Source organism: Myotis yumanensis, unplaced genomic scaffold (genome assembly GCF_028538775.1).
Source record: "Myotis yumanensis isolate MYYU_CA2020_CCGP unplaced genomic scaffold, mMyoYum1.0.hap1 SCAF_8, whole genome shotgun sequence".
NCBI classification, from domain to species: domain Eukaryota; kingdom Metazoa; phylum Chordata; class Mammalia; order Chiroptera; family Vespertilionidae; genus Myotis; species Myotis yumanensis.
In genome coordinates this window covers 34219831-34247556 of record NW_027223759.1, presented here as the reverse complement: position 1 = coordinate 34247556, position 27726 = coordinate 34219831, and the positions used below count along the sequence as shown (strand labels likewise).

The 27726-nt window shown below is 53.0% G+C and overlaps 2 protein-coding genes across 3 annotated transcripts; one reads left to right on the top strand and one right to left on the bottom strand.

Moving 5' to 3' along the window:
• Positions 1-1517: 1517 nt before the first annotated feature.
• Positions 1518-9536, bottom strand: LOC139015466 (uncharacterized). The gene is made up of 4 exons (XM_070423253.1): positions 9434-9536; positions 8987-9293; positions 8341-8433; positions 1518-6037 (listed from the first exon to the last, which is right to left on the bottom strand). The coding sequence occupies exons 1-4, from the start codon at positions 9534-9536 to the stop codon at positions 5440-5442; spliced, it is 1101 nt and encodes a 366-aa protein (XP_070279354.1). The 3' UTR covers positions 1518-5439.
• RAB17 (RAB17, member RAS oncogene family) lies at positions 9115-21611 on the top strand. 2 transcript variants are annotated; one of them, XM_070422479.1, is made up of 7 exons: positions 9115-9527; positions 12118-12192; positions 15588-15741; positions 18669-18820; positions 19630-19755; positions 20460-20553; positions 21046-21611. In XM_070422479.1, exons 3-7 carry the CDS (start codon positions 15591-15593, stop codon positions 21156-21158), a joined length of 636 nt encoding a protein of 211 aa, XP_070278580.1. In that variant the 5' UTR covers positions 9115-9527; positions 12118-12192; positions 15588-15590; the 3' UTR covers positions 21159-21611. The 2 variants fall into 2 exon arrangements, with proteins under 2 accessions (XP_070278580.1, XP_070278579.1); XM_070422478.1 differs by lacking the exon at positions 12118-12192 and having other exon boundaries at positions 9116-9527.
• The last annotated feature ends 6115 nt before the right edge of the window (positions 21612-27726 follow it).

Genomic DNA, 27726 nt, shown 5'->3' with positions numbered 1-27726 from the left:
TTGCAGCAGTTCTGGGGAGGAGAGCCCCAGCAGGTGTGAAACGTGTCGCTGGTCATTTGTGGCTGGGGCAGGGAAATGCTGAGGCTTGTGAAATTACTTGCTCTAAGTCAGTGGTTCTCCTTGGCTGCACATTAGAATCACCTGGGAATCTTTTAAAAATCCTGATTTCTGGGCCTCATCCTCCGGAAATTCTGTTTCTTTGTTACTAATGTTGTGGTCCCACCCCATAACAAAGAAATAGAATTTCTGGAGGATGAGGCCCAGAAATCAGGATTTTAAAAAGATTCCCAGGTGATTCTAATGTGCAGCCAAGGTTGAGAACCACTGCTCTAAGTGTTGTTACCATCCTAATTTCATCCTTACTGAGTGCTACCCCATGACAAGAATTTTGCATAAACAGGTGCCTTGGCAGGAGGATGTCACTCTCAGGATAATTACATGCCATGGGTGTCTCTGGGGAGAAAGGCTGAGGCTGTCTGTTCTGTACACAGTGCCAGCTCCTTAGCCAACCCCTTTGAGCAGCTCCGAGTGGCTGTCTCAGAATAGCGTTCCTGAGATTCAGGACCAAGATCGTCTTTTCATCTCTCAGAGAGTCTTGTTCAGGGTTATGCACCTATGGGTGCTTAGAAAATGTATGTGTCCCTTTTGGAAGGTGCTATATGAATTAGGACGTGAAGTCCAATTCTCTTTTTACTTATGGAAGACAAATACTGCAAGGACTTATAGACTAACAATGGGATTGATTTTTTCCTAGCATGGGTATTATTAACTATTAATTAAACTGTTTTTAAAGACAGGTGACAGAGGACTTTAGATTCTAGCAATGGAGATGCCACTTATATCATAGCCACCTTCCTGCCAATAACAATCATAAACCTCAAACAATATAGAAGTAACTATTTGCAGGCACCGCAGAGTAACCAAAAGCAGATACGGACTAGAGTGGGTACAACCTTTGAATTAAGACAACTACTTCCCCAGAGGACATTCTCATCTTCAAGTTGCACTGGGATTAGAACTCAAGACGTATTGGACTGAGGGGTTAGATGTTAGGGTCTGAGGCTGTGAGTACAGCTGGAAATTTAGTGAGGAAATCCCAGAAAACTGGGGTACCTAGATGGTTGAGCCTCTGCATACTAACTTATGCAGAATCCATGGTTGAAACCTGAACTGTGCATATGTGGGGTGAGACCCCAAGACACTCAGAAGAAAGTAACTGGAAGCCTGGGAGTGTTGGGTAGCGATTTCATCAGCTGCCCAGTGTGGGGAGATAAAATGAGAAATTCAAGTCCTACCAAGGGCTCAGTAAGCACCTTGAGTCTTATTGAAACCCCAGAAAGAATACACCTTAGAGCAGCGATTTTCAACCATTTTCATCTCATGGCACACATCAGCTAATTACTAAAATTATGTAGCATGACAAAACATTTTTTGTCGATCTGACAAAAATATAGGTAGAATTTTGATTCATTCACACCAGACAGCTATTGTTGTGTTGGCTGTTTTCATTTATTTATTTGACACCTAAGGGAATAGAGGTCAGTACCCCTGACCAGTTGAAAATCACTGCCTTAGAGTAAGACAACATTTGAGGACAAAGGGCTAGGATAGAAAAATCAAAACACACTCATTGTAACAAAGCCTAGAACCAGTCTCATCAAGATGAAGGTGATATGCAGGATCAAGGTAACTTAATTCCCTGCTAGAACCAAATTCAAAAGTCTTCAAACGCAGATAATAGAATCCACAATCTCTGAAATATATTGCCCACGATGACCAGTATACAATGAAGAATTACTATACATAAGGAGAATCAGGAAAATGAGACTCGTAGTCAAGAGGAACAATAATCAATTGGAAAAGATTCACAGATAACCCAGATATTGAAATTGGTAGAGAGGTTGTATGGAATAACTTTTGGAAAGATGGAGATAATGGATGAAGAGAATTTTAGAGCCCTGGCCGGTAGCTCAGTTGGTTAGAATGTTGTCCTGTACACGAAAACGTTGGGGTTTCGATTCCTGGTCAGGGCACATGCATAGGTTTCAGGTTCTATTCCTGATTGGGGTGCACACAGAAGGCAACCAATCTATGTGTCTCTCTCTGATGTTTCTCTCTCTCTCTCTCTCTCTCTCTCATCAACAGGCATATCCTCTAGTGAGGATAAAAAAAAAACCCATAGAATTTTTGTGTGCATATCTACATGCATGTACAAGTCCATGCACACTTAACATTTGTGCATCTGATTATGTGTAGATTTTACTTCGATAAAAAAGAGAGTTTTTGTTTGTTTGTTTTTTTGTTAGTCCTCACCCAAATATATCTTTCCATTGATTTTTAGAAAGAAGGGATGGGGAGAGAGAGAGAAAGAGAAACATTGCCTCAACCAGGGATAGAACCTGCAACCGAGGTACATGCCATAGACTGGAATCAGACCCACAACTCTTCAGTCCACAGGCTGATGCTCTATCCACTGAGGCAAACCAGCGAGGGCTAAAAAAAGAGTATTTTTAATAACTGATGGAAAAACAACCAACCAACGAAAACACAAGTAGGTAACAGAAGAGCATTTACCCCTCAGGCATCACATTAAACTCATAGTTTTAATGTAATGACTTCTTGAAGGACCACCACTTAAGGGGCCACCTCACACATCACTTTTATCACTTCTTTAGGATGTGGAGGAGGAAGGGATGCTGGTGGCCAGTGTATCTGGCACCTGTCTGCCGGGAGAGTTAGGAGGCTGGAGGAGTTGCATCAGCCCCTGGCACTTGCTGTGGGACCCCAGATACCTGTGGCATGCTGTTTTCCTGCAGAACAACCACAGGGAACAGGAGGACCTGAAGATAAGGAGGCGATGGGCCCACAGTCTGGGTCGGCTCACTGTGCCAGCTGTGAGGGGAGTCACGAAGCTCACGTCTTGTTTACCCCTCTGTCAGTGAATCCCATTTCCCGTGGTCCCTTCTTCCTGTCAGCGTTGCTATGCTCGTGGTCATTGGGTGCCTATAGCCCGGAGCCCGGGAATTCTGGGCTGTGTTTAGATTTGTCTGTTTCCATTCGGTACTGCACAGGTGATCTTGGTCTCGGGCAGGTTCCCGTGCAGCCAGGCAGTTTGCAAACATTGTGCATCTGGTGAGACGTGGGAGCAGAAACTCATGGTGCTGCTCTACCTACAGGTACCAGTGAGCTCTCTCGGCTCCTCCCCCGGAGGAGTCACTGGACTGATGAGCCAAACACCACCCTTATCAGTTCCTCCGCCCAGCCTGCAAGGCGGAAATTGGCACAGACGCTGCAGATCTTTTTCCTTCTTTGACAGTGGTTTTTAAGAGCATTCTGTGTCCTTGGTTTGGCAATTTTTAAGTAGAGGAAACATTTCACCAAGTTTTTTGTTATGCCGAGTACTGCTCTGAAGACGTTCTCGTGAGAGAAATCTGGAAATTCTTTCTCTACATTAAGATAGAACCAAACAATGGAAAGCATCCCGGAGGGTCCTCCGCTTTGCCTGGCTTTGCTCAGGGGTCTGGGCCAAGATGCAGCGATCTGTGCCAGCCTCTGATCTATTTTAGGAACATAATAGAAAAATAGTTTGCTACTTACTGGTTTGCTTCCTGTGCTCCACACCCCCACACAGAGAACAGTTTATAAAAATTTGCTACAAGCAGTTTATAAAATTCAGCTTTGTCTCAAGCAGAACAAAGATTACATGGTTTTCTCCCCACGAAACATTTTTCTTACAGTAAAATGTAGTCACAATACAAACAGGAGCATTGAAACGACCACATGAAACCTCAGCCCCTGGCAGCCTGCTGCTTGCAGTGCGCAGCCAGGAGAACAGGACGAGCAAGACCCGCTCCTCTCTCCAGTGGGTCTCCGGGCGGCAAGCGGAGCAAAGAGTCAGGTACATAAACACCTGGGATCTCTCCGGGACAATCAGGAAGGCACGCTTGGTTTATGGATAGATAGGATTTATTCCCTGGGGAAGAAACAGTAGCAGAGGAAGCCGGGCAGTCAGCCTTGATTTACCTGGCCTCAGGGGCCAGGATTTTCCTGCCTTCAGGGTGAAAGTATTAAACCACGAAGCCAACATCTGCCTCTGGCATGAGGACCAGTCTGAGCTGATTATTGTGTGAAACAGCAAACAGAGATGCTCAGGAAACAGTAGAAGTTGCCCTTTTGTAGAGCACTGTGCATGAATGAGGGGTATCGTTGAGTGTAAAGGTGTCTGCCTCTCGGAATCAGGGAGAGGAGACGGCTCGACACCAGCAGGGACTCTCATCCACGGAGAAGGCGCACAAGCTGCAAACAGCCTTGCCCGGCTCCGGTGCCTTTCCTGCGACCTCTCCATAACTGAGCTCTTTCTGTCTTTTGTCTTTAGCTGAAGATGGAATTTAAGTGCGTGGCTTAGGCCACTGGGGAGTGACCGATGTCCCCTCGGCATCTCCCATGAGGTATACATATGAATCAACTTCGGTTTGTTTTCTCTTATTACTCTGCCTTTTATTACAGGGCCTCAGCCCAGAACTCAGAAGGGCAGGGGAAAATTATATTTTCTCCCTTAAGCCCTCTCTGTGTCCTCTCCAAGGACTCCAGTCCTGTCACGCTGAGAGGGGGCTCTGGATCCTTGCTCAGCACCTTTGCTGTTGACCAAAGCCTCCGGCTGCCTCTCGGGGACAGACAGGAGACACCTCTCCAAAGAAGGAGGAGGGCCTCTGGCCTTGGGGAGGAGAGTGGGTGTGGGACGGAAGGGACAGGGCTGAGGGACGGGCCAGGGCTGATCCCAGAAGGAGGGACGGCCATGCAGAGCAAGCCCAGATAAGGGGACAAAGACGTGCTGGTGCCCGACAGAGAGGAGAACAAAGAAGAGATGAGACCCGGCTGCATATCCCAGGTATGACTGTTGTGTTTGTGTGTTTGTGTTTGTGTGTGCTGTGCGGGCACACATGTGTAGGGATCATCATTAACTTTCTGCTTCCCAGCCTTGGGCAAGAACTTGCTTTTGCTTTTCTGGATGGTTGATGAATGGATTGTGGGGGCAACCATCAAAATGCAGTCTGCTCAAATTATGTCAGTCCCTAGAGGAAGAGTGTCCATCCATTCCCTCATTCACCGGCAGCTGGGAGAGGCCGGGACAGATTCTCCCTCAGGGCCTCACAAAGAGCCAACCGTGTCCACACCTGGATCTCGAGCTGTGAGATAATCTCCCACGGTTTGAGCAGCCCAGATTGTGGTCCTTGGTAACAGTGGCCCCAGCACCTTGATATGCATAGTGGTTCCACTTCTCATAGGACGGGGCTTTTCCTCGGTCTGCATCATTCTTTAGTCCCACCTGGCTCCCTCTGAATGTGGCTGTGAGCATCTCGGTCCCCCTCTCATCCCCCGCACACTCGCCCTCGGAGAGAACATGGGCCCAGTGGCCTGTGGCTTCTGCTGCTGGTCACGCTACCCAAGGCTGCCCAGGAATGGAAGGTGGGCCTTCTGGATGGGTGCTGGGTGGGTCTGTTCCAGAGTCTCTTTCCTGGGGAGGACAGTCAGGAAACCCAGTGAAAATTGAGGAACCAGGTAAAAAGGAAAAGAAAAGGGAATCCGATAGCCTGGAGCCCAGGTGATCTTAGATACAACAAAGTCAGGTCTCAGATGTTGATCGAGATGGAGCTCAATCCCACCCCCCACTCTCAGCTCCAATTTCTCACAAGGGTTCCTGCGTGCTGGCCTGCTGGGGATGTGAGTAATTTTATTGTCAGCATTGAGTGCCTCTAAAAGCTTCGATGAACTAAAGAACCGAGCCATTCTCTCCGAGTTCCAGGTGCTGCTGAGTGTGGGACCACAGCTGGGTTGAGGCCGCACTGTCCTTGAGCCCATGGACACACATGCCTGTGTGTCTCCAGAAACGGTGCTGTCCACATGCCCAGCAGGGGTCTCTGCAGGGTGTCCATTCTCGCCAAAGGGATGGTATCTCCAGCCTTTGCCAAAACGCCATTCACAACGTTCAGCACACAGTGACAGTCCCCAGATAGATGAAGAAACAGGAAAACGTGACCTGTGGTCAACAAACAAACAACAAAACAAACCATCTATGGAATCAGACCCACACACTAACCAGCTGTTAGAATATTAGATGAGGAGTGTGAACTACGATGACAGAAGTGGTGACGCTTCTATTGGGAAAGGTGCATACAACAGGCAAAGAGGTGAATTTCAGGAGAGATTTGGAAATTCTAAAGAAGAATCAAATGAAAAGATATGCTGTAATAGATGTAAGAAACCAGGAAAGGAGATAGAATGAAATACTAAAAATACCCCATTAGATCAAAAGGAGAAGGAAAGGGGAAGAAAGGAATGAAGACAGTGGGAACAGATAGAAAGTGCACAGAAGATGGTGGACTCGAGCAGAACCATACCAGTGACCACATTAAAGGTACATGGGCCAGGCACCCCGACCAGAAGTCAGGACGAACGAGCTGATACTCAGCTCTGTGTGCTGTTCACCAGGGATGCGCGTTAAGCAGGGATGCACGTATTATCCCACCGAGACAAGAAATGAGGCATAGCCGGGCTGCCGCAGCCTGTGGTGCAGGGGTTTAATCATTCATGCTAATGAGATGCTAACCTACGCTGCATTAAACAGAGTCAGCGGAAGTGTCAGCGTCAGGGCGTTCAGTCTCTGGTCTGGGAACATGTGAAGTGTCTTCATTTATCAAGTCTTCCTGTATCTCTGCACATGCTGCCCACTGTTGGCTGCCTCTTGGTCCCTGGGCCCTGGGCACACATGCTGGTGGCCTGGTTGGGAGGGTGCACCCAGTGCAGAGGCGTGCAGGCCCTGGAAGTGGGATTTGGCTCCTTGGGCAGGGAGTTCTACGGTCTCAGGATAGAAACGCCTCGCCCACAAGGAGGGGCAGGGCTGGAAGAGGCCAGCAGAGGGCCCTCAGGTGTGGCCCGGAGGGTGGCGTGGCTGTGAGAAAGATGCTCTAAGGCAAGGACTTACACCGTGCCAGGCACAGAGTAGGCACTCAATGAAAGGTAGGTACTCTGTTTTCGTTGATTCTAGTGTTCATGGAATTGGACAAGGCCTCTCCACCCTCATCCCTCTGGCCACCCACCCCTTACTCCGCGCTCGGTGACAGCGTCCCCTGCGTCCCATAGTGCCGCACACCAGGCCTCACACCACTCACACTGCTTCTGGGGCTCAGAAAGCCTTTCCTCCTCTTGGCTTCTGGGCAAGTTTCTCCTCCATCCATTCGTCTGTCCATCCGTGTGTCAGCATCTCCTCCTGGGAGGAGTATCCCTTGACCCTTCTTCCCCTTCCACCTGGGCAGGTGAGCGGGTCTCTCCTGCCTGTGCCCTCTGCTCCTTTAGGGCCGTGTGTGACCCGGGGTGGCCTCTGTGCGGGCACCTGTCCTGTCACCGCTGGCCGTGGACTTTGCTCTGCCCCGCTCTGCCCGGCCTGGCCAGCAGCCAAGCACCACACCCATTGTTGAGCGGAGGAATTTCACTTGGAGTTCAGAAATCCCTGCTGGAATTTTCCATTGAGATAAGCGAGGATGAAGGTTTGGGGCAAGGCAGGCCACCATTCCTGCTTATCTGCAAGGTCTCAGCAGATAAGAGCATTCTGGAAGATCTGCACCTCAGATAGCAATCACACTGCGAGTTCCATCCTTAACCAGAGCTCTGCATGGAAGCCGCAGGGAGGAAGGGAGCCCCTCTTCCCACATATCCAAGGAGCGGGGCCACCGGGCACGCCCACTGGAGAGGAGATGCGTTAGTTAACAATCTGAGCCACTCGGGGTCTCTTCACAGGAGCTAGGGAGCCATGGGTCTGAGCGCAGTGGGGGCCACAGCCCTGAGAGCTGCTCTGAGAGGCTCAGAAATGTTTATGCAACAGTGGAGCAGGCTCTGGCTGAGTGGCCCGGGCGGGAGCTGGGTGGAAAGCTATACAAGACGGGTGTGGGATGGCCGGAAAGGAGCCAGGTGCGTGGCTGCCTCGGGGCAGGCGATCCCGTCCCTGTCACCTTTGGGCCCTTTGGGCAGAGACTGAAGAGTCCATGGGTGGGGGTGTTGCCAAGATTCTATAGACACCGGGAGGGTGCTCAGACCAGACAATCCCCAGGGGCCCTCCTGGCTCCAAAATTCCGTAATTTAGCATTTCTTTCTAAAGGGGGATAAGCTGAGAGCACGCTGCCTGCACCGCGGCCTGGGTAGGTGGCGCAGTGGGAACTCCCCCTGTTCATGCGGAGGCAGGAAAGCTGACTAAGTGCCAGAGAGAAAGTCTAAGGTCCGTATAGCCAAGTACCAAGAGCTAACTGTGCCATGCAAGTACTTCGCTTACGCGTCATTTTTGCTTACTTCCCACGACAAGCTCTGGTGTGCACAGTGCCGCGTCCGGGTGGGGTGATGGTCAGGACGCCTGTGTTCTGTCTTCCCTCCCCGTTGGCATGTCTGCAAGGGAAGGGTCTTCTGACTCAGGTTCTCCCTCCTGGTGGCTCTGGTGCTGAGACCCGATCGCGGTGGCCACAGGGAGCCTCTGGCCCAGCTCCCTCACCTGGAAGGTGAGGGAACAGAGGGGCAGCGACGTGCTGAGTGCCTGTGGGAGGGCCCTGCAGGTTTCAGGGAATGGCTGCCCAGACTGCAGGTTGGGCACCCCTGAGACCACAGCAGCGAGGAGCCCAGCCTCCTGGGTATCTGAGCTCAGTGTCCGTGGTGCCCCTGGGCCTCTCGACGAGGGGAGGAGCCAGTAGGTTGTTTGGGTTCAGCCTGAGCCTGAGCCCGAGGCCCCAGGTGTTGGTTCCCTGTGTGTCACCTGGGCGTGGTGCGCCTTCCCTGGGCGCTTTGGCTCGGGCACTGGGGTAGGCGGGCTTCTGCAATGGCTCCCAAGATCCTGGTTCCACAGAGGAACACAGTCAGGTTGGAGGGTGACAAAGCTGGCAGATGGCATTAGAGACCCACAGCACCCTGTCCCCAGGTGGCACCCAGCCAGGAGCTGTCATCTGACCTGGCCCAGCCCGCCTGGCTGGCGTCTGATTCCAGGTGCAGGTCCCCAGGAGCTGGCTCCCGCTGTCCGTGGAAGGACCGAGTTCTCTGCCTTCTCTCCTTTGCCGAGTGGGCAAAGCTGCCGGCAGCCCGAGGAAGGAGCTGAAATGAGGCCCCCAGGAGGCTCAGGAACTGGGGGCATCGGGTGACACAAACCCCTGATAGGAGGCTCACTTCCGGCTGGGCGCCCAGGTGCTGCTGCTGGGCCCGCTCTAAGGTCCAGTCTCCGCCTAGGTGGCCACGTGACCAGAGGACCTTGCCCTGGGAGCCTGGCAGAAGGAAGTGGCCTGTCTTAGGGGCCGGGGGCGGGGGCTGGGCTGCTTCTCCCCCATCTCTGCTGGAGCCTGGCCTCCACCCACCCAGCTGCCCTGGCCACCGCTCAGCCGGCTGCCTGGTGAGGGAAGCCGACCTTTCCCCAGGGCAGAGGGAGACAGGTAGGGGCCCCGCAGGCCCGGTGATGATGGCCTGTCAGGCTCCCGGGAAGTGACCAGGCCTGGGAACACGTGAGTCATTGTTTAAACTTCTATATACTTGGCAGTGTCTGCGTGTGTGTATATGTGTGTGTGTGTGTCTCTGTGTGTGTATGTGTGTTTGTGTCTATCTCTGTGTGTGTCTGTGTGTGTGTCTCTGTATGTGGATAATTGTGTCTGTGTGTGTCTGTCTGTGTACCCACACATGAATGATCACAAGGGCACAGGGAGGGGAAGGAGTCTGTGGGACTGAGGGCCACAGTGCCGTGTAGGACCTGGGTCAGGGAGGTCGGGGTCCTGGCAGGAGATTCCTGCTTAGATTGCAGTGACAGGCCTTGCGGGTAAAGTGCTCGCAGCGAGGAGGATCCAGGTGCGCAGTCAGTACGGGAACCTCACAGTAATCTCAGTTCCTTCCGTCCTGGGAGGGTCACTCGAGGGACGCCTGACCGGAGACTCAGCGAGCCAGCCCCGCCCTGGAATGTCCTCCCCGACTAGGTAGCTTGCAGCCCTTCCTTTTGCTGTGGTGGACAGGAGGGGGGGTTGTAAGGAACGAAAGGCCCCAAACGGAGATGCTAGAGAGGGTGTCTATTAGCCCTGCTCCCCAGTCCGCATTCCTGGAGCTTCTCCCTTACAGAGACTTCAAAGACCCGCCTTGATTACGATCTGGAGGTGGGGTCAGGCCTGGAGTTTTCAATTTTCGCTCTGAACAGAGGGCTTCAACCTCTGATTAGCGAAAGCTTACAACTGTAATCACACAAAAATTATACATAAAAATGCTCACTGAGACTGATTCATTACAGAAAAGAATTAAAACCTAGTGATGATCCAGTGGTAGGAAAATGGCTCATTAAATTAGAATAGTTGTAGGAATGTTACATGGTCATTGAACATACGTAACATGTAGCAATGTGCAAAACTGCCTTTGATAGATGTCGTTGTTTGAAAAGTAGGATACAAAAGTATATGTTAAAACTATGGGTTTTGGTTTGTTTGTTTTTATGATTCATTAAAAAAACTAGAAGAAAGTAAGCAAAATGCTATTCCTGGTTGTATTAAGGGCATGGGATTATGAGTAATTTAATTTTTTCATATTCATGATGTATTTATACTGATAGTAAAATAATATTTTTCAACAAAGATGTATCATTGCCAAAGGAGTAAGACACAGGCACCTGGAATTTCAGAAATGGTCTAGGCATTCATAGTCCACCTACTTTGGTTAATTAAAACATGTTTTGGGCTAAAGATTTTCTTGACTCAAGAAGAATGTTACTAACTGGTACACAAAGATAGCAAGGAGAACTTGAGGGCTATCGATGCGTGAGAACGCATCGCTGCAGGTGTGTCAGGACTTTCTGTGTATTACAGAAAGTAATAATTACAGCACCAGTCAATGGACCATCCGCTCCTAAGCAGGTGCCTTAAGAACTTCCAGCCAGAAACAATGTACGAGCCCAGGAGGCACAGAAAGCTCGAGGATCCCCCCTTCCCGGCTCTATCCAGTGTAACTGATGTATGAGACAGTGTAAGTTAAGAGGTGTAACATGTTGCATTCATCTATTGCAACACGATGACCACCATCGCGTCAGGTAACACCTCCAGCCCATCACTGAAGTACTGTTCTTTTGTGGTGAGAATTGAAGATCTACTCTCTCAGCAACTTCGAGGTATAAAATACAGCATTGTTAGCTGTAGACTCCATGCTGTGCATTAGGAGTGAGTCCTGCACTTTCCTGACTCGCTGAAGTCATGCCAGGGCCCAGTGCATCTCGTGTGGGTGTGAAGGCCACCGTCGGGCTCCTAATTCTGCCTGTTTGTCTTAGAGGAGCTGCTGGCTCCCAGTAAGGCGGGGTAACGCAGGGGCCCCCAGAGTCCTCCTGCTCAGCTCCATAGGAGGCTCAGGGCAGCCCGGCTCAATAAGCTCCGCTCCTCACCCTCGCACCCTCACGTGGTGGCCTTCGAGTGAGTCACTTGCTACTTTTCTTGGCCACTGGGAGGTGAGCGGCTGGAGGTCTTTCTGCTCCCCGCGTTTGCCTGTACCAGTTCACCACGTGCCGGGCTGCCTGGTGTGACTGGCTGTGCAAACCATGCTCTGGAAACAGCATGTCTGTCCATTGAGGGCTTCTTGCTAAGTGAGTCCGTGTGGGTTTCTGAGATATTTATGGAACACCTACTGTGTGCCCCAGGAATACAGTCCATGCACTCTTGAGTGGCTGCAGCCCAGTGGGAGGGAGCAGATATTAACAAAATAATTATATAAATTAAATCTCATTAGAGGTTACAGCCCAGCAAGAGCAATAAGTCATTAAAAAATTAGTTCTACGAATTAAGGTAGAGTTAAAACTGAGCTAATTTCACTGGAGAAGAGGAGCAGGACCTGGGCCCCATGAAGTCTGTTTTATTAAATGCTATTTATGGGGACTGGACACATGATCGGGGCCAGGCTGGCAGCTGCAGGACCAGAGAGGAGGCCGCCAGCGGAGGGAGATTTGTATCACCCCCAACAGAGAGAAGCGAACAGATCAGCAGCCCTTCCCCGGAGGCCGTCCCCGGTGTATTTGACCGAGAGTAGTTGGAAACTCTCTGGTGATGTTGAACTCTGACCTCTTGTTATCTCTCTCAGGGCTTCGCGGGAGTCTGGACTTGCTGAATCCCCAGGGCTGTAAATTTCATTCCCGGAAGCCAGCTGGCTTTTCAGGTGCTTTCCCACTTTCAGGCTGTGTACATTGCCTTTGGGTTTCATTTTCTACCCACCAGGGATCAGAATCTGTGAATGAATTGCTTGGAGTTCTGCACGGGTGGGTGGGCTCTCCGAGAGCAGAATGCTCCTCCAGCACCCTCACCGCGTGCCGGTGGGTCTGTGGAATGCAGGAGTCCTGGGCGCCCAGCGCCCCGACACCCCAGCAGGACCAGGCAGACCCGGGCAGGTCTAGACCAGATTGCTCCTAAAGCCTGCCCCCTGCTAATTCTCAGCGGAGACCCTGCTCCCTCCCAAGTCACTCCTCTTCTGCCTCAGGCTCCAAGAAATTTCTCAGTTCAGGCAAATGTTTCAAAACATTGGTGTTTTGATGGGTTATTTGCCTTTTCCTGTTTTCCACAGTACCCTGTGTTTCCTTCCCTCCCTCCCTTCCTTCCTTGCTCCCCTCCCTCTGTTATTTATTTATAAAATATATTTTTATTGATTTCAGAGAGGAAGGGAGAGGGAGAGAGATAGGAACATCAATGATGAGAAGGAATCATTGATCGGCTGCCTCCTGCATGCCCGCCACTGGGGATTGAGCCCACAACCCAGGCATGGGAATCAAACCATGACCTCCTGGTTCAGAGGTTGACGCTCAACCACTGAGCCATGCCGGCTGGGCTCCCTCCATTAGTTATTAGAGGCACTGTTACTTCTGTGAAGAAAATGGACAAAATCATAGTGGTGGTCCTCAGCCTCATCAGTGAAGGGAAGCAGAGTTTTGCCGTCTTGAAGCTACCTTTTGGGATATGGATTTCAAGCTGTTTATTAAGAAAGAAAAGACTCAGAAAGAACTTTTGACCCTGAAGAGGTTTAGACAAACCTGCTTCAGGAAGGGAGGCTTGGCTTCACGACCTTAAGAACGTTTGCCCTCACTCTAGTCTGGAAGACTCCAGGCCTGCTCGCTGGAAACCAGTGTCCCTGGGGCTTTCCTGCTGTGTGTGTGTGTGTGTGTGTGTGTGTGTGTTCTACTCTTCCTCAACTACCTGTAAATCGCCCATTCTCACTCCTTTGTCCAAAAATGTCTCATATCCCTGATGTTCCCTCACTGTCTGGGGTTTTCATGTCTATGTAAATTCCCTGTGCATGTGTGTTAACAACTTTGATTTTCTCCTGTTAATCTGTCTCTGTTAATTGGATGAGTAGCCGAGCCAGAGGAACTGAGAAGGTGGGAGAAAAAGTAGTAATATATTTTTTAGTCTTCACAGCAGATAATGGGGAGCTTTAGAAAAACATGGATGGAAAACTTTTATGTAAGCACCTTTATCTCCCTAACCCCTCTCTGAAACGTCATACGTTGGTACCACGAGGCATCACACTGGATGGTGAAACCCCAGAGTGTCCCTTTGAGGGGCGTTCCAGGCCTGTTACTTCCCCAGGCGTGGGAGAGCCGTGCCCCTGCTCTGCTGGGCCCGCCACGCTCCAGTCACGTTCTGTTTAGGACAGCTTTGTTGGAATTGAGGACTGAGTCCTGTTTGTTTTGAGATTCCCATCCCAAACTCTCTTCTCATCTGTCCTGGCGGGCGACCAGGGCAGTCTGTGGCCGTGGCTGCTTATTGGGACCGCCGGGGAGCTTGGTCCTCTTCTCACTGCTCCCCCCCCCCGCTGCCCCACCTCGGCTTTCCTCTCCAAACTTCCTCCCCTTCCTTCTTCCCACCCGACCCTGGGTGGGGCCTCCCTCTTTTCCACCCAGGTGACTGCCTATGGAGGGTTTGGATATATTTTAGGGAAGTCCTTCTTTCTGGAAGCAATCCATGTACTAAACAAAGACAAATAGTGTTAAAATGCCACTGTTGCCCTGGCCAGGTGGCTCAGTTGGTTGAGCGTTGACCCGTACACCAAAGAGGTTGCGGGTTCGATCCCTGCGTGGAATGAGTACAGGAGACAACTGATGGATGCTTCTCTCTTGCAGCAATGTTTCTCTCTCTGGCTCCCTTCCTCTCCTCTCCCTACAATCAATAAAAACACAGCCTCAGGTGAGGATTAAAAGTTTTTAAAAATGCCATCGTTTTGCAGCCCCCTAAAAATAGGCTCTGATAATGCTCGTCAGTGGTCACAGCATCACAAGGAGACTCCTGCACACTATTTGCCTCCTGGGAAATGCCCACCACACTCACGAAGCATTCTCGCCAAAAAATAGCCTGTTATCTGACCAGGTTTCTGTTTCGAACCACCACACTATGGAAAAGACAGGGCTCACAGGAACACAGTCAGTGGCGACCTAGGGATACAATCAGCAAGTCAGGCCAGGAAGCCACGGGATGCTCTGGCTTCTCCATAGACACATTGTAAAGGAAACAAGGATGCGTGCATGTAGACAGAGCTGCAGATGGAACAACAGCATGTCGGGGACTTGCTTCAGACTAATCTCTGTGCTGGGGGATCTGGGACGTGGGTGAGATGCGCTCGGCTGGCCGTGGTGGATGGGGGTGACCCTGCATGAGGTCCATGGAATGGTCTCCTTTCCCTCCATGTGCTCTGCGTCTGGAAGTTTCCACAGTGAACACATATGCAGGGTTCGCCCAAACTTATTTTGACCGCAGAGCTGTTTTCCTGCAGGGCACCTCAGGGTGGGTTCGGGGTCTCCCAAACCACAGGAAGGTAACGTGTTTTGAGATCCTTGAAACACCAACATTTTTTAGACAGATATTTTTGAAACACCAACCCTTTTAGGTAGTTTTTTTTTAAAAAATCCTCACCCGAGTATATATATCCATTGATTGTTTTAAAAAGAGAGTGGAATGATAGATGGGGGTGGGAGTGGGGGTAGGAGAGAGAGAGAGAGAGAGAGAGAGAGAGAGAGAGGGAGAGAATGCCTTCTGCATACTCCCTGATCGGGGCTGAATCGAATCTGCAACTCTTTGGTGAGCTGGCCAAAGCTCTAACCACCGAACAAGCCAGCAAGGGCTAGATTTTTTTTTTTTTAAATCCGTTCACCCTGAACAGAGAGAGTACTTTACCTCCCAGATGTTTCAGACACTTTTTGGAAAAAGTAGTAGATTTTTAAAAAGGGAGGATTAGTGGAATGAGGACAGTCGGCCCATATGGTAACTGGCCCACCACTGCTCAGGGCCTGCAGCCCTTTATTGTACATTGGTCTCTGCTGGCACCGCCGCCGCACTTCCCACACACAGCTGCTCACATTCCGCACAGCTGGCCAATTCTCTAACCACTGAGCTCAGCCCCCCACTTTCCAGATGAGGAGTTGGGGTGCAGAGCGGAGCAGTGACCTGGAGCTCCATCAGTCCCTCTGTCTGTTCATCCATCCCAGCCTGCCTGCCCTCCGCTGGGAGGCAGTGCTGCGGGTGAAGGTGCTGAGGTTATTTGGTGGCAGACGCTGTGTGTCTCCACAGGCCATGGCGCAGGCAGACGGGCGCCCCCAGCCCGGGGCGGGGCAGCCCTATGTGTTCAAGCTGGTCCTCCTGGGAAGCGGCTCTGTGGGCAAGTCCAGCCTGGCTCTCCGATACGTGAAGAACGACTTCAAGAGCATCCTGCCAACCGTGGGGTGTAAGTGACGGACCGACACCCTTTCTTAGTCTCCAAGGGGAGAAGCCAGGGCGTGACCCAGGGAGAGGCATGCGGGGCAGACATTGTCTGGAGCCTCAGGCATCATGGGCCCGGCAGGGGGGGATGAGGTCCCGGAGGAGAGGCACAACAGCCTCCAGAGCTCAGTGGAGTCTGCAGGGGTGGAGCTTTAGGGTCAGGGCCTCTGGCCCCAGGGGCTGGGTGTGGGGATTGTGCCCGAGTGGGGGTTGGGAGGAGCCAGGGAGCAGCCCTCCAGGCTCTGCCGCTCAGCCACCCTGCCCAGTCTCCCTCTGCTAAGCACTGCCCTGGGCAGGTTACCTGTGAGCAGTCCCCTTTCTGCCTGGACTATTTATCAGCTGGGCCTGGATTCAGGGGGTGAAGGGGGTGGGGGGCAGGGGCAGTAGGACCGACCCTCTCACTGCTCTTCTGAAAGAGACTCCAGGATAAGGCTCCCGGAGGTCAAGGTCTATGAGGTCTGCTGGGCTGTTGGCCTCCTTCACATCCGGCCTGCAGTGAAAACCCCGATCCCCACCCAAAATAAGGAAACCCAGCATGTTCTTTACGCCAGTCCTCCCGGGAGGCCGCGGGCGGGATGGAAAGCCACCTCAGAATCAGAGCTTTGGTTTCAAATTTGGACTCTGCCATGGACAAGCCATCTGTTTGTTTGAGTTCACTCATTCATTCACTCACTCATTCATTCATTCACTAATATAGCGAGTATCAGTGGGTTTCTGAAAATGAAGATAATAAACGAGCGCTCTTTTCCGAGTTGGAGACAAGGAGTGTACGGGGTGGGGTTAAAGGTCGCCTCAGTCCCGCCCAGGGCCCACTTGAGGGCCTGTGTTTCCCTCCAGGGAAGACAAGCTTCTGTCTTCTGTAACTACTCAGTCACTCCTGCCTCATTGCCACTTGCACTGAAAACCCCGAACCCCTTGAAAATTCATCGGGACTTTCTATTGATTGAAAAGGAGCCGCTGTCATCATTTTCAGACAAAAAAGGGAAATGTCAGGAGCTTGGCTACTGAATGGAGGAGGTGCCCACGTGCAATCTGGCAGTGACGACTTTTAAGGTACAACTAACATCAGATTCAGAAATGGGACTCGACGTGGTGGAAAACGAAGGAAGGATGTGGATTAACGGCTGACATTCCCGACTCATTCGGGAGAGCAGAGGGCAGGCAGGGGCTTCGTGTGGCAGCCGGCAGCCACCTGGGCAGAGGGCGCCCCTGGCCCATGGTGAAGAGGGGGCTGAGCTGTAGAAGGTTGAAGCGAGGGGGCCAAGTCGTGCAGCTGACAGAGCCCCTCCAAGGCCTGTTCGCGGCCTGCACCCTCAGGACATCAGTCCCACGGAGCACCTGCTGCGTTGTGTCCATTTCCCTCCTGACCGTGAGCCCGCGTGAGCGGGGAGCCATCAGTCCTCACGTTGAGACAGAGACTGCGGCTTTGTTTGACCCAGTCAGTCTGCTCTGGCCGCCTGCAAGCACCGCCGTTTTGGGGCTGGAAGTCGAGATCAAGGTGCCTACAAGGTAGGTTTCTTCCTGAGGCCCTTCTGCTGGTGTGTAGGGCGACCAGCTAACAGCACTCACCGTGGCCTCTTCTTTTTGTCTGCACAAGGGGAGGGAAAGGAGAGAGAGGGAGGGCTCTCTGAGTCTCTCCCCATAAGGGCACTAATCCCATCACAGGAGTCTCACCCTCAGGACCTCATCTAACTCTAATCACCTCATAAAGGCCCCACTTCTTCATACCCTCACACTGGGGATTAGGCTTCAACCTGTGAATTTTGCGAGGACACAAACATTCGGTCCATACATGTAGGGAGTTTATCTGATTCAAGCTCCTGGACAAGCAGGAAAATGTGGGACGTGCCGGCAGAGGACCTGGTTGGCGGTCTCCCCAAACGGGAGTCTCATGAGAGAATCATGATGTGACCAGCTCTGTGCTAAAATCCTAACCCAGCCCTCGGTCTGCAGTGGGCGGAATTGTGTTTCCCAAAAGCCAAGTCCAGTGCCGGTGAGTGTGGCCTTATTTGGAAAAGGGTCTTTGCAGATGTCATTGGTTAGGGGTGTTGAGATGAGATCGTGCTGGATTGCAGGTGGACCCTGAGTCCACCGACTGGGACCTCATTGGAACTCGGAGGCATGGGGAGAAGGCCATGTGAACCCGGAGGAAGACACGGGGGTGATGTGTCTACAAGCACAGGAATGCGGACGGGGCCGGCTGCCACCAAAGCCAGGAGACGGCATGGAAAGGATTCTCTCTCAGAGCTTCGGGGGGAACCTACCCCATGACGCCTTGATTTCTGACCTCTGGTGCAGAATGGAAACAATATATTTCTGTTTTAAGCTGCCCAGTTTGTGGTAATTGGTTACAGCAGCCCTAGAGACTAACTCTCTGCCTTGCAGTGAAAGTTTTAATTTCAAGGATCTCCCAACAGGCTTCAAACTGCACACAGGGTCTGGGTGGGCACAGGGCAGCAGCTTTGACTGGAGCCCCCATCCCCTTCTGCCGGCTCCTCCCCCAGCCCCTCTCCTGCCCCCTCCTCACCCCTGTCTTGTTCTGTGTATGACACACCCCACACACCCTGGTTGGTGCCACCAGCAACTATGTGAGAGTCACATCACCTTGCCAAGCAAAGCTCAGATTTGTGAGTTCGGGCCCTGGAGCCTATGTCCCCACCCGAAGCCTCCGTGCGTCTATGAAGTGTCTGCAGCAGTTATTTGCGACACTTGGCTCTTGATGGAAACTGCCACCTTCCAGAAGAGGTGTTTGCTCAGCTTTCCCAGCTGTGGGCGGGAGGAAGCACGTGTCCCTGATGGTTCACTGAGCCCAGGCCTCGCGCCGGCCTGGCCTGAACGGTGGGTGGAGGCCGGGTCCTCCAGATAAAGCTGCCCTGGGCCTGCGTGTTCCAGGTGCGTTCTTCACGAAGGTGGTGGAGTTGGGTGCTACGTCTCTGAAGTTTGAGATCTGGGACACGGCTGGCCAGGAAAAGTACCACAGCGTCTGCCACCTCTACTTCAGGGGCGCCAACGCGGCGCTGTTGGTGTACGACATCACCAGCCAGGTAAGGCTCATCCTGCCCGGCGTGTCTCCGCGCCCTTCGCAAGGCATCTGCCTGTGTTCGCCCTGCCCTGTGTCTTCAGTGGGCGGATTTGTGTTTCCCAAAAGCTATGTCCAAATCTTAGCCTCCAGAGCCTGTGAGTGTGGCCTTATTTGGGGAAAGGGTCTTTGCAGATGTCATTGGTTAGGGGTGCTATTGGTTAGGGGTGCTATTGGTTAGGGGGTGCTACAGAAACAGGGAGGCACAGCTCTGGCTGCACATCCCACACACGGAATATCATCAGGGCAGATGCTAAATACCAGTGAGCAGACACCTAGAGCAGGAGAGTGGAAGGGTGGGGCTCGGAGGGAGTCATGGGGGCTTCCTGCAGGAAGGTTCTAGCAGAATGTGGAGGAAAGAGCAGGGATAGCCCTGCTGGGTGGGTGGGGGCAGGGAGGTGGCGGGGCAGGTGAGCAGGAAGGGAAGGGAAGTGAGTTCTGGGAAGCAGGTGGGCCTGGTCAGGGAGGGAAGGGGCTACGTGGGGCCCGGGGCAGGAGCCCCATTACCTGGTCCGCAGGGCACTGTCTAGCCTCCTGGGACTGTTGGTGGGGGAAGAGGTCCCTGTGGCCCAGACCGAGCAGATATCCTCCTCATGGGTCAGGCGGGGTGGGGTAGGGTTGGGTGCGTGGGGGCGGGGGGGTGGGGCTGTCCTATGGTCAATAGGATCATAGCATGCTTTATACAATGTGGCATGGACACCTGCTTTCCTTTCCCGGGATAGCTGATGAAGACTGCCCATAAGATTTGTCTGAGGTTCTTTTTTCCTTGTTGAGGATTCTTTCCGCAAGGCTCAGCAGTGGCTGAAGGACCTGGAGCGGGAGTTCCTCCCTGGAGAAGTCGTGGTGATGCTGGTCGGCAACAAGACGGACCTCAGCGAGGAGCGGGAGGTGACCTTCGAGGTAAAACTGGGGACAGGTCATTATGTCACCAGGAGGAGAAGGGAGTGACCCTGACCCCCCCCCGCCTCCACTCACATGCACAGCCACCCACACGTATGCATACACACATTCTCACATGTACACCCACAGGCACACACACGCACATTCACGCATACACACGTGTTTGCCTGCACACACCCAAGCACCCACTCACATGCACACCCACCCCCCCCACACCCACCCACACTGAGAGATATGGGTTTTCGGAATTTTTCCTTGTGTCTAATACATTCGTGAAGAAGGCTCAAACGAAGAAGTCAATTTTCTTTGCCAGGAACTGAGCAAGGACAGAAAATTTAAACAGCTATCATTCTTCTAGAAGCACCCACCATGGAGGAGTAAGAGCTGCGGGAGATGTGGGCAGGGGCCTGTATGGGGAGCCCCCAGCCCTCGTGACCCGAGTCCTGGGAGGCCCCGTCCGGGAGCACCAATGCACAGCACTGAGTCAGGTCCTAGGGCTGCGCCTGCTGCGGGGGCTTGCTGCTGGGAGGCTCACTTAGGTCTCACACAAGCTGGAGACAAAACCAAACCGAACCCCCCAAATGACAGTGGTGACGAGCCACGAGCCACGTGTGGTGTTGAATAGGTGAAGAGAAAAGGTGTCGGCTAGCGTCTTAGGGAACGCTTTGTGAGTGAGTGCTGCGGGTTTGTGGCTGTTTCCTCAGGAAGGCAAGGAGTTTGCAGAGAGCCAGAGCTTGCTGTTCATGGAGACCTCGGCCAGACTAAACTACCAGGTGACCGAGGCCTTCAGCGCCATTGGTGAGTGAGGGCCCCAGGGAGCCCCAGGGAGCCCGGGGGTGGGGCCATCACGGGCTCTGCCTCATCGGGCCTTCTTTTCTGGCGTCCTGGACCCAACAGGATGTCACTAGACCAGTGATGGCGAACCTTTTGAGCTCCGCGTGTCAGCATTTTGAAAAACCCTAACTTCACTCTGGTGCCGTGTCACATATAGAAATTTTTTGATATTTGCAACCATAGTAAAACAAAGATTTATATTTTTTATATTTATTTTATATATTTAAATGCCATTTAACAAAGAAAAATCAACCAAAAAAATGAGTTCGTGTGTCAGAGGTTCGCCATCATTGCACTAGGGACTGGAAGGCGAGCGAGAGAGTCAGGGCCGAGCTTCATGGCTCCGGGTGAATGTCAGCGAGGGGTGGGGCCCCAGGCCCAGCGAGGGGTGATGTGCAGGGCTGTGCAGAGCTGGGGGCTCCCTCATCCCACCACCCGCTCTGTCTGTGCTCACAGCTCGAGAGCTGCTGCAGAGGGCGGAGAGGAAGGAGAACCAGACACAGCGGGGAGGTGCCCGGCTGGCCCTGAACCAGGGGCCCACGGGGCGGGCTAAGTGCTGTGCCCGCTAGAGGCAGCCACAGCCACTCCAGGAGGGTCTCGGGGAGGAGCCCCCGGCCTGACCCAAGCACCACGTGGACGGTGGTACTTGACTCTGATTCTCCATTCACACTGGCGAGTTCCTGGGGGTGCCCGGAAGCTGGCATCTCTCTGAAGAACCACTCCCCAAAGCCCGTGGAGTCATTCAGGAGAGGACTGGTGTCCATGGCCTCACCGCCTGCACCCAGGCACAGACTGAGTCCCAGTGCTCAGGCCGGCTGCACCTGCCCAGCCTGGCTGCCCATCCACCCTGCTGCTCCCGCCTCCGAGGAATGAAACGGGTCAGAGGGAACAGGGACCTGGTGTTGGGCAAGGCCCACCTGCTTCTGGGAGTGGGGAGAGGACGGAGCAGGTGCAGCGGGAGGTGGCAGTGCCAGGGGAAATGGAGTGGCGGTTTTCTAAAAAAATTAAACTGCTTTCTATAACCTTGTCTCTGGTGCATTTGCAAGGTGGGGCTTTTGCCGCACACATCCTAGGGGGCTCGTGGTGAGGGACTCGGGAGGCAGGTCAGGCAGCAGGCAGTGACGAAGGTGGCACCGGACATCTCTCCAATGGTGACACAAGTACACCAACCTCGTCACTGCCTGTCCCCTTCACAGAGGCCAGGAGGTCGCTGTGGGAGGTGAGCCCCAGTGGCAGGGGGAGTTGTCAGAGGGGCTGTTTTGGGGGGTTGATGTTGGTTTTCATCCTTGCCTCTGGGACTAGGATAAGCAGGTTTGGAATCTTAAACAGGATGTTGTTACCATCTGAAAAGGGTGGCTTCGCTACATTGATGGTAAGAATGGACAGAGGGACACATGGAAAACTTCTGATCCCGTTGGCTTTGAACTTCCTGGCATTTAAAGGGCACCAGCATTTCTAGGGGCCCCTCCTGTCTGCTCTCTGCTCTCATCCACCCTTTATGGAGACATTGGCCTGGCCCCTGGGTCTGGGTCACGTGTGGGGCTAAGCTGGTGATGGGCCCTGGCAGGGGCTGATAATGCCATGGAGGCCTGGCATTGTCTAGGACAGTGATGGCGAGCTTATGACACGCGTGTCAGAGGTGACACACGAACTCATTTTTTGGGTTGATTTTTCTTTGTTAAATGGCATTTAAATATATAAAATAAATATCAAAAATATAAGTCTTTGTTTTACTATGGTTGCAAATATCAAAAATTTTGTATATGTGACACGGCACCAGAGTGAAGTTAGGGTTTTTCAAAATGCTGACACGCCGAGCTCAAAAGGTTCGCCATCACTGGTCTAGGGGGCTGATATGCCATGGAGGCCTGGTATTGTCTAGGGGGCTGATCACGCCATGGAGGCCTGGCATTGTCTAGGCTCCATCTCAGAGGTCACCACAGCATGGCCGTGTCCCTGCCAAAGGTCATGGCCTCCCTCCTAAGTTCTGGCTATTGCTCCCTCGCTCACCCATCAGCCAGGTGCCTGAGCCTCTCTGCATCATCACACCTGGGCAGGCGTTATCCTAATGGCAGGGAGTGGGCTCCTGGGAGACCCAGCATCTGTCCTGGGGAGATGGAAACAGCCCAGGTGTCCCGCCATTCAGACTGCCCTGGTGCTTATTCTAAAGGACACTCCATGGGACCTTTCTAGACAAAATCAGAGCAGATGTCCCAAGGTGCTTTCTTGTCATGACCTTTGAGAAAAGCTAAGGGATAGATAAAGAAAAGGGCCTGATACCTTGGTAGTTTGTTTTTAAATATGTTTTTATTGATTTTGAGAGAGAGAGAGAGAGAGAGAGAGAGAGAGAAAGAGAGAGAGAGACATTGATGAGAGAGAAACATCCACAATATCGATTGGTTGCCTATTGCGGGGGATCAAGCCCACAACCTGGGCATGTGCCCTGACTGGTAATCTTGGTGACCTCTTGGGTCGACACTCAACCACCAAGCAACACTGGCCAGGGATAACTTAGACAATGTTTTTTAAAGATAATTTCACAGGCGAAATCTGACAACTTATTCCAATATGTGTTGCAGTTTCTAACTGTATGTAGTAAAGCTGGACAGTTTTTCACAAGATTATTCCCTCTGCTCCCCTGGCCACTAGATGGCGATCTACCATCACTTAATGGACCAGTAGTTTCATTGCTAGCTTTACCCAGTGGCCAGATAAGTTTCTATTGAATGAGTACAAACAACGTTTTACATAAATGTTAAAGGAACGCTTTAAAATTAAATACCCATTGCATTTTGAAGTTATTTATTACATGTTCTTACAGACTAATATTTTTTTAAAGAATTCTCGTGATTGGCCACAAGCCTTAGAACAGAAACCGCGAGAATTCTCGTGATCCGTCTGCAATGTGAAGACCAACCAGGCTGCTCCCAGGTCCCGAGTCTTCACTCCCAAATGCAAGGTGTTCAGAGGAATTTCTGATGCTTTGATAGATGGGACAGAAGTATGGAAGTAAGGATGACATTTGTAGGATGCCCTTACATCGATGTCTATTTTACTCCCGTCTTGTCAAACTAGCATTGCTGTGCTAGAATCTATTATTAAAACGCCCTTGGACTCATTTCCACCAGCCCCCCCCCCCCCCCCCCCCCCCGCCAGTGGCTGGGATGCGTTGTGGTCTGGGGCCCAGGTTCTCCATCACCTGGGATGTGATCTTCCCTTTCCCTCTCCTGTTCCCCAAGAGGCAGGTGGGACTCAACCCTGCATTGGGATCACCTGGCAGCCCGGCAAGCAGCACCCCTTGCCCAACTGAGGCTTTCGTTAAATTGGTTTGCAGCTCTGCTTTGAGGCCTCCCTGGTGAACTCACTATTCGGGCATGGTGGAGGACTGCTGTGAGGGCAGAGGTTCTGTCTGTCCTTCCTTCTCGGGGGTGTCCAGTGCCTGGTACAGTGTCTGACACACACACTAGGTGCTCAACAAATGTGTGTCCAACAAAAAGATAGAAACTATTTTTCCCCCCCGACCCCTGGAAATCTAAAGAAAAAGGCCAGAAACAGCCTCCACTATGGCTGACACAATTATGGAAGGCTCTCTGTGCCAGTGCTCACCCACCTCAGCTCAGCCCTTCCCAGAACTTGTGGAGTGGGCGGGGGGGGGGGGGGGGGGCGGGCAGTGGTCCTGGAGCACAAAGGGGGGGCGGAGGGTGGCGATGGGGCGGGCAGGAATTCATTGCTTCGGATAAACGGTTCCAGAACTTCACTGGGTCCCGGGAGGCCAGTCTGTGAGCCCACTGACTGCACGCAGCCCAGGAAGCTGCTCCAACCCTTCTTAGCCTGGGTGTGGACCTGGGTTCTCTCAGAGCTGGTGTGTGTGTGTGTGTGTGTGTGTGTGTGTGCGCACACACGTGGTGAAGGTAGGAGATGCAGAGAGGTTGGTAAGTGGCACCTCGGAGCAACCCTGCTGACCTGTTTCTATTGACTGTGTCTCCTCTGACTCCCCTGGAAGAGCCCCCTTTGCCCAGAAGGGTGACCCTGGGACCTATGCTTCTTATAAAATTTATTTACTACCTACACTTAGGACAATTTGAGAATCAAAAATTATCTGGCCCAGCCCAGGCCAATGTGGCTCAGTTGGTTGAGCATTGCCCCATGCACTGAGAGGCCGCATGTTTGATTCCCGGTCAGGGCACATGCCTGGGTTGCAGACTCCATGCTCAGTAGGGGGTATGCAGGAGGCAGTCAATCCATGCTTCTCTCTCATAGATGTTTCTCTCTCTTTCCTCTCTCTTTCTCTCTCTCTCTCTCTCTCTCTCTCTCTCTCCCTCCCTCTCTCACTGAATTAAATAAAAACATATTTTTAAAAAGTATCTGTAAGGTGTTGAAAAGAAAAGCAAGAAATGTCTCCTCTTGAAGACTCTGGTGAGCATGTGTTGAACGTGTTGGAGAGTCACCACGTGCCGCCCATAATGTAATTGCTGCCACTGGCGAGAATGTTAGCGGTGCTCACATTACTGGGGGCTCGGAGAGGGACAGGGGCTGAGCTCTTTGGGAAACTGGGCTAGGGCCCGCTGTGGTTGCACAGAAAACCCTTATAATTGGAAGATCTTCCGCAAATAAACAGTCGGACCTGGCATTTGTCAGAGTGGCCCAGGCCCCTCCATCAGACATGAAGCCTCAGAAAGCATGGGGAGCACCCGTGCCCACAGGGAGTGACCGAATCCACCTCTCAGGGTGGGGAACACGGGACAGAAGAGCAGGATAACAGCACCACAGGGAACCATCACCTGCGTGGATCCATCCTACAAGACGGTAAGTCAACGTCACAACCAATAAAAAGAGCAGGCACTACAGAGAAATAACAAACTGCAAGTGTGGCTGTAGACTGGAGCCTACAAAAAAAGATGACAAAGACTTCCTGGAAACCTTGGGGATCTTTGATGGCACACTAGATGATATTACGGAACTATTAAAATTTGCAGGGTGCTAGTCATCTTGTGATTACGTGCGAGATGGTTCTTATCTGGGGGAGAAGTGTGCTGAGCTATGTAGGGGGAATGTCGTGACGTCTGTCCGCAGCTTCCTTCCCAAGGGCAGAGAGAAGGGGGTGAGAGTAAACACAGTAATTACTGTGGGAGCGAAGGGACGGGCATGTGAGGGTCACTGTAATCACTTTCAAACGTTCTCATATGTTTGAAAACTTTCATAATGAGGAGACGTAGAAACATAAAATCGTCTGCATCTTCATCTCTCTAGGGACAGAAGACGTTGAGTTTCAGGGCTGCCCTAACAAAGTGTCAAACAACAGAAATGTCCCACGGTCTGGGGCCTGGAGGCCTGAGGTGAGGCAAGGGCAGGGCTGGTTTCCCCGGGACCGGAGAGAAGCTGCCCCAGGCCTCCCCCGCTTCTGGTGGTTTCCTGCAATCTCGGTGCTCCTTGGCGGGTGGGACATCACCATCTCTGCCTCCATACTCTGTGTCCCGATTCCCACTCTCACAGGGACCGCCCCCCCTCCCCCCCCCCCCCTGCCTTATTCCAGTACAACCTCATCTTAAGGATTTATGGCAATAACCCTGTTTCCAAGTAAGGACACATAAGAGGCCCTGGGGTTAGGACTTCCACATACGGACTCTGGGGATACAGGTCAGCCCATCACAGAAGGCCACAGCCTGCAATTGTCTGGTGTCCAGCCCTGTATCCAGAGGTGCTGAGTGCTGCCCCTGCTGGTGGGTTAGAGGCAGAGCCAGGCTTGAGCCACATCCTATTCACCTTGGGAAGGTCCTTCCCTCAGGCCCTCTTGGGGGCAGGTCACCATCAGTGACCCTGTCACTGCTCCACCTGACAAGAAGAGCACCCCCCTGCCCCCAGCTGCTGCCCCTGGCACAGCCCCATCTGGGTGGTCTGGGCCAGCTCTGCCTCCTCTCACTGGCTGGTGAGCCGTGGGCCACCTTCCGCAGATGGAGCTGGGACAGCTGGGGCTGGGGTCCTGCTCTGGGTCCTGGACCCTGGGTCCTACTGAGCTTAGGTGAGCAGGAGTCCTGTGGTCAGGGTGGGCTCTGGCGGCCCTGCCAGCAGGGTGCAGGCAGAGCTTCCTGTTGGAAATAAGTGGTTGAACCTGCTCCCCAGCCCTGGATTGGAAGCGGGGCCTAGGGGTGTGAGGTTCACACTCACTGAGCACCCATCCATGCCAGCAGCAGCACCTGTGCCCACCGAGCTCAGAAATGAGGTGGGTAGTACTGTCTTGGGGTATTCAGACGTGGAAATTGGGGCTCAGGAAGGTTAAGGGGCTGAGTCTCCCCTCTCCCAAAGCCAGTTACATCTGAGGCAGGACAGGGACACCACGCGATCTGAAACAAGTAGCAAAGGGACACAGTGTGGGCAGGAAGCGATCTAGGTTCGGTCTCCCTGCCGCTGATTGGAAACAAGCAACTCATAATGCTTTTTCTCCTCCAGAGTACCAACAAGGGAGGTAAAGAGGACAAGGGAGGGCCTGAGAGAGGGCGGGGCGAGAGAGGGGCGGGGCCTGAGAGAAGGGCAGGGGCTGAGAGAGGGGCGGGGCCTGAGAGAAGGGCAGGGGCTGAGGGAGGGGCGGGGCCTGAGAGAAGGGCAGGGGCTGAGGGAGGGGCGGGGCCTGAGAGAGGGGCAGGGGCTGAGGGAGGGGCGGGGCCTGAGAGAGGGGCAGGGGCTGAGAGAGGGGCAGGGGCTGAGAGGGGCAGGGCTGAGAGAGGGGCAGGGGCTGAGGGAGGGGCGGGGCCTGAGAGAGGGGCAGGGGCTGAGGGAGGGGCGGGGCCTGAGAGAGGGGCAGGGGCTGAGAGAAGGGCAGGGGCTGAGAGGGGCAGGGCTGAGAGAGGGGCAGGGGCTGAGAGAGGGGCAGGGGCTGAGAGAAGGGCAGGGGCTGAGAGGGGCAGGGCTGAGAGAGGGGCAGGGGCTGAGAGAGGGGCAGGGGCTGAGAGAGGGGCAGGCCTGAGAGAGGGGCAGGGGCTGAGGGAGGGGCAGGGGCTGAGAGAGGGGCGGGGCCTGAGAAAGGGGCAGGGGCTGAGGGAGGGGCGGGGCCTGAGAGAGGGGCAGGGGCTGAGGGAGGGGCGGGGCCTGAGAGAGGGGCAGGGGCTGAGGGAGGGGCGGGGCCTGAGAGAGGGGCAGGGG

Bases quoted from the DNA above. Each gene is read 5' to 3' on its own strand.
- RAB17 (XM_070422479.1), top strand. From the start codon at position 15,591: ATGGCGCAGGCAGACGGGCGCCCCCAGCCCGGGGCGGGGCAGCCCTAT. The intron at 15,742-18,668 runs GTAAGTGACGGA...TGCGTGTTCCAG, and splicing joins CATCCTGCCAACCGTGGGGT to GTGCGTTCTTCACGAAGGTG. The intron at 18,821-19,629 runs GTAAGGCTCATC...TTCCTTGTTGAG, and splicing joins TGTACGACATCACCAGCCAG to GATTCTTTCCGCAAGGCTCA.
- LOC139015466 (XM_070423253.1), bottom strand. From the start codon at position 9,536: ATGACTCACGTGTTCCCAGGCCTGGTCACTTCCCGGGAGCCTGACAGG. The intron at 9,294-9,433 runs GTCGGCTTCCCT...TCCTTCTGCCAG, and splicing joins TCCCTCTGCCCTGGGGAAAG to GCTCCCAGGGCAAGGTCCTC. The intron at 6,038-8,340 runs GTAAGCAAAAAT...TGTTGACCACAG, and splicing joins ACCAGAGCTTGTCGTGGGAA to GTCACGTTTTCCTGTTTCTT.